Below are 3,482 nucleotides of genomic sequence, written 5' to 3' on the forward strand. Positions count from 1 at the left end.
CTACAGCCTGTGAAAACGGAAACCATGACTGTCAGCAGTCTGGCCATTAGAAAGAAGATTGAGCCGGAGGCCGTACTGCAGACCAGAGTCACAGCCATGGACAACGCCCAGGTAACCTGTGCTTTCCAATGTAACATGCATGCAGGTAGTGAGCATTTGGGGGTGAAGTCCCCACTGCCATGGCCAAGCCTCTTGGCCAACTCTTCCCATCTCAGCTTCCATGGAGCTTCCATTTTAACCCTGATGAGCCACAGTATCCTCTCTGAGCTCTGTGGGTAGAAGGATGGAACAGGTTCCTTTGCTGGGAAGACCGTGCCTCTTTAACCCTCGACTTTCCCATCTGTAAATTGGAAATGCATTTTCTACATTCCTTTTAGCCTTGTCTCCCCCTTCTTCCTGGAAATGTCTGGAGAACTAGTGGCTAGCAAATTATCAACCTGGTTTGCAGAATGCTTAAAGGAATTTGAGAAGTTTCTGAAACTATCCCAAGGGCTACTTGGGAGAAAAGAGAGAGAGATCTCAATCCAGTTTTAGTCAGAACAGCTCACTAAATATCAGTCAGGTTTAGTCAGACACCTTGGGTCGTATTGTATGCATGGGGGTTCTGCTTGACAGAATGAACAAACCGAAGACTAAATCATCTATCTCAGTAACATGAGCTTAGTTAGCACCTTGGAGAAAGCCTCCGGAATTGACACAGGTGCACTCTATTTTTTTTTTTTTTTTAGAGTTTTTTTGTTTGTTTTTGCTTTCGGGTGCATGCACTTGCTAGAGAGACAAAGAGAAACAGAGGAGAAAAAGCAAGGAATCACCCCCAGGAGGGGTGGCCACACCACAATCCCTTTTCCTCCATTCTTCTCTTGGGATCTTGGTCACACATGCACACGTGCCCAGCATTGAGTTTCAAGCTGCTGGGTATGGGGCTTGCACCGTGATTGACTACGTGGGAATCCAGGGACATTACGCCATCTGCTGGTCCCATCTTTTATGGTTTTTAAACATAGAAAATTGAGATTCGAAAGGCGTCCCCTTGGTATCTCCTGGCTCGAAGAGGTTCAGTGCTGAAGGCTTTTTACCCTGAGACCAGTCCTTGTCTCAAGAACCAAAATAAGGACAAACCAACAACATGGGCAACTTTGTCATTTTCAGAATTGTTTTCTCTCATTTTCATAACAGTACATAACATTTAGGAGACTCTTGAATTCTGATGAGCTATGTGGCCTTGGACAAATTGTTTTCCCTCTCTGGCCTGTTTCATTTAGTAACATGTGTTTCATTATTTTTTTCATACAAAAAAAAAAAATAGAAATGGTTTCAAATCCCACATCTAGGGACCAGCAGTTAGTGTAATGGCTATGTCTCTGGACTCCCACGTAGTCGACCGCAGTTCACGTCCCGGATCCGGTGGCTTAAAACTCACGCCGGGCGCGTGTGCGTGCGTGCCCAAGATCCCGAGAGGAGAATGGAGGAGAAGGGATTGCGGCGTGACGGTGATTTCTCGCTTTCTGTCTCTCTGTCTCCCTCTGTCTGTCTGGCAAGCGCACGCACCCTATGGCAAAAACTTCTTAAAAAAAAAAAATCCCACAGTCTAATAACACCTATTGACATTAAAATAAAATAGTAACTAAATACAGTTACAAAGAGAATAAAATCACATTTTTCCTATGATACCTCTTAGAGTTTTTTAGATACCCCAACATAGATCTCTGCATCTCTGTCATGCTCAAAATTTTGAGCAAAAAGTGATCATTCTCTTTTCCACCGTACCTATTTTCTTTATAATTATCTTGGTGATCATCCCCTTGTAGCATATATGGACCTACCTTACTCTTCTTAGTCCCACTCAGGAAGTAAGTCATCACTTATTTTTCATTTTCTGTCAATAAACCCTGTGATGATTTTTGTCTTTTTTTAAAGAATTATTTTATTTAACTTTATTTTTATTTTATTTACTTATTTTAATTTGACCAGAGAGGGATAGAGTGCGAGAGAGAGAGAGACAGAGCAAGAGAGAGAGAAAGCGAGAAAGCAGGCCACCAGGTCCAGGACTTGACTGTAGTCGACCACATGGGAATCCAGCACCTTAACCACCATGCCACCTGCCAGCCCCAGTTTTTGTCTTTTGCAGTCAATCCTCCGTGCTACAGTGAACATCCTTGGTCATATTTGTTGGCAATTTTTTCAAAGTTTATATCCAAAGAGTAAATTCCTAGGGTTGAAGGTTATAAGCATTGACATTTGGTTAGAATGTGTCAGATTGTCTACAGTTATTTTTCCTTTGTCCAATAAAATGGCTGAAATGAAGTGGAACTGGCTGCGTGTGAACCACCATCCGGGCATGATCACTTGCACAGTCTGTCACTTTGAACCTGGGATGGGGGAGCCCAGGGGGCCGACGCTCTCTCTTTTTCTCTGATGTCTTCTCCTCTGGCCAGCAGGTTGATGGGAGTGCCCCAGTGGGGAAGGACTTCATAGCAACTACTCCCTCCATCACCACGGAGACCATATCAACCACCATGGTAAGCAGAAACCAGAAGCCTTTCTACTCTAACGAGCCCCCTTTCCTCCCCAAACAGCCAGATAACAAGCTTCTCCCAGCTGCGTCAAGAAGTCCTCACTGCCCTCACCGCATTGATGTGGGACAGTCCAAGGTTTAGTGCGTGGTACCTTAGGTGCCATAGGACATACAGTCAGACTGAGTTTGCCAAACCAAATAATGTGGAGGGAAGAATCCCTGAGCCTCTGTTATCTGGACCATTTCAGTCATTGCAAGAGTAGAGGGAGGATGGCACTGTTTGCTTATTGGCCTGCACAGATCTCACCTCGAGATTCCTCTGATGAATCTCTCCTGCAGTCCGAAGGTGAGCCTAAAAGTCTTTCCTGCAAATGTGGGAGCTGCACATTTTCACCTGTCTGTGGCCACTTCCTCCCCTTGGCCAGTAGATGGCGGGCAGTGAACTTGAATTGGAAACTCAGGATTTACACCATCTCCCAAGGGACATTATGGTTCTGCTACCTATTTGCTGTCTGACCCATGAAGGAAGGTCCTTGGCCTCAGGTGTCCTCATCTGTAAAATGGGAATGCCCCCATTCTGCCTGGTTCACAGGTTCTTAAGAGACTTCAGTAATACCAGATCCAGTAAGGATAAAAGAAAAGATAGCATTCAGCACATGGGTTGCAGTGCCAGGCAGTGTGCTGTTAACTTTGAATGGACTATCTCATTGGATCCTTGTGGAAACTTTGAGGTAGATTCTCTTTCTTCTACATCCTTTACAGATGAGGAAACTGAAGTTCAGAGAGGTAAAGTGACTTACCCAAGGTCACACAACCAATAAGTGGTAGTGCCAGGTTAACCCCAGAAGCCCCACTTTTCTTTTCTTTTCTTTCTTTTCTTTTCTTTCTTTTCTTTTCTTTTCTTTTCTTTCTTTTCTTTTCTTTTCTTTCTTTTCTTTTCTTTTCTTTCTTTTCTTTTCTTTTCTTT

General features: G+C 44.1%; 1 protein-coding gene across 1 annotated transcript in view; it reads left to right on the forward strand.

Annotated features, from left to right (window-relative positions):
• The window catches only part of EPB41L1 (erythrocyte membrane protein band 4.1 like 1), a 186,781-nt gene that overhangs the window by 163,197 nt on the left and 20,102 nt on the right, over positions 1-3,482 (forward strand). Inside the window, exons 17-18 of the mRNA XM_014586146.2 lie at positions 7-111; positions 2,439-2,519. Of these exons, the coding sequence (XP_014441632.1) occupies positions 7-111; positions 2,439-2,519 (186 nt within the window). The remainder of the gene's footprint in view (positions 1-6; positions 112-2,438; positions 2,520-3,482) is intronic.

Source organism: Tupaia chinensis, unplaced genomic scaffold (assembly GCF_000334495.1).
Source record: "Tupaia chinensis unplaced genomic scaffold, TupChi_1.0 Scaffold000115_1, whole genome shotgun sequence".
Lineage (NCBI taxonomy): Eukaryota > Metazoa > Chordata > Mammalia > Scandentia > Tupaiidae > Tupaia > Tupaia belangeri.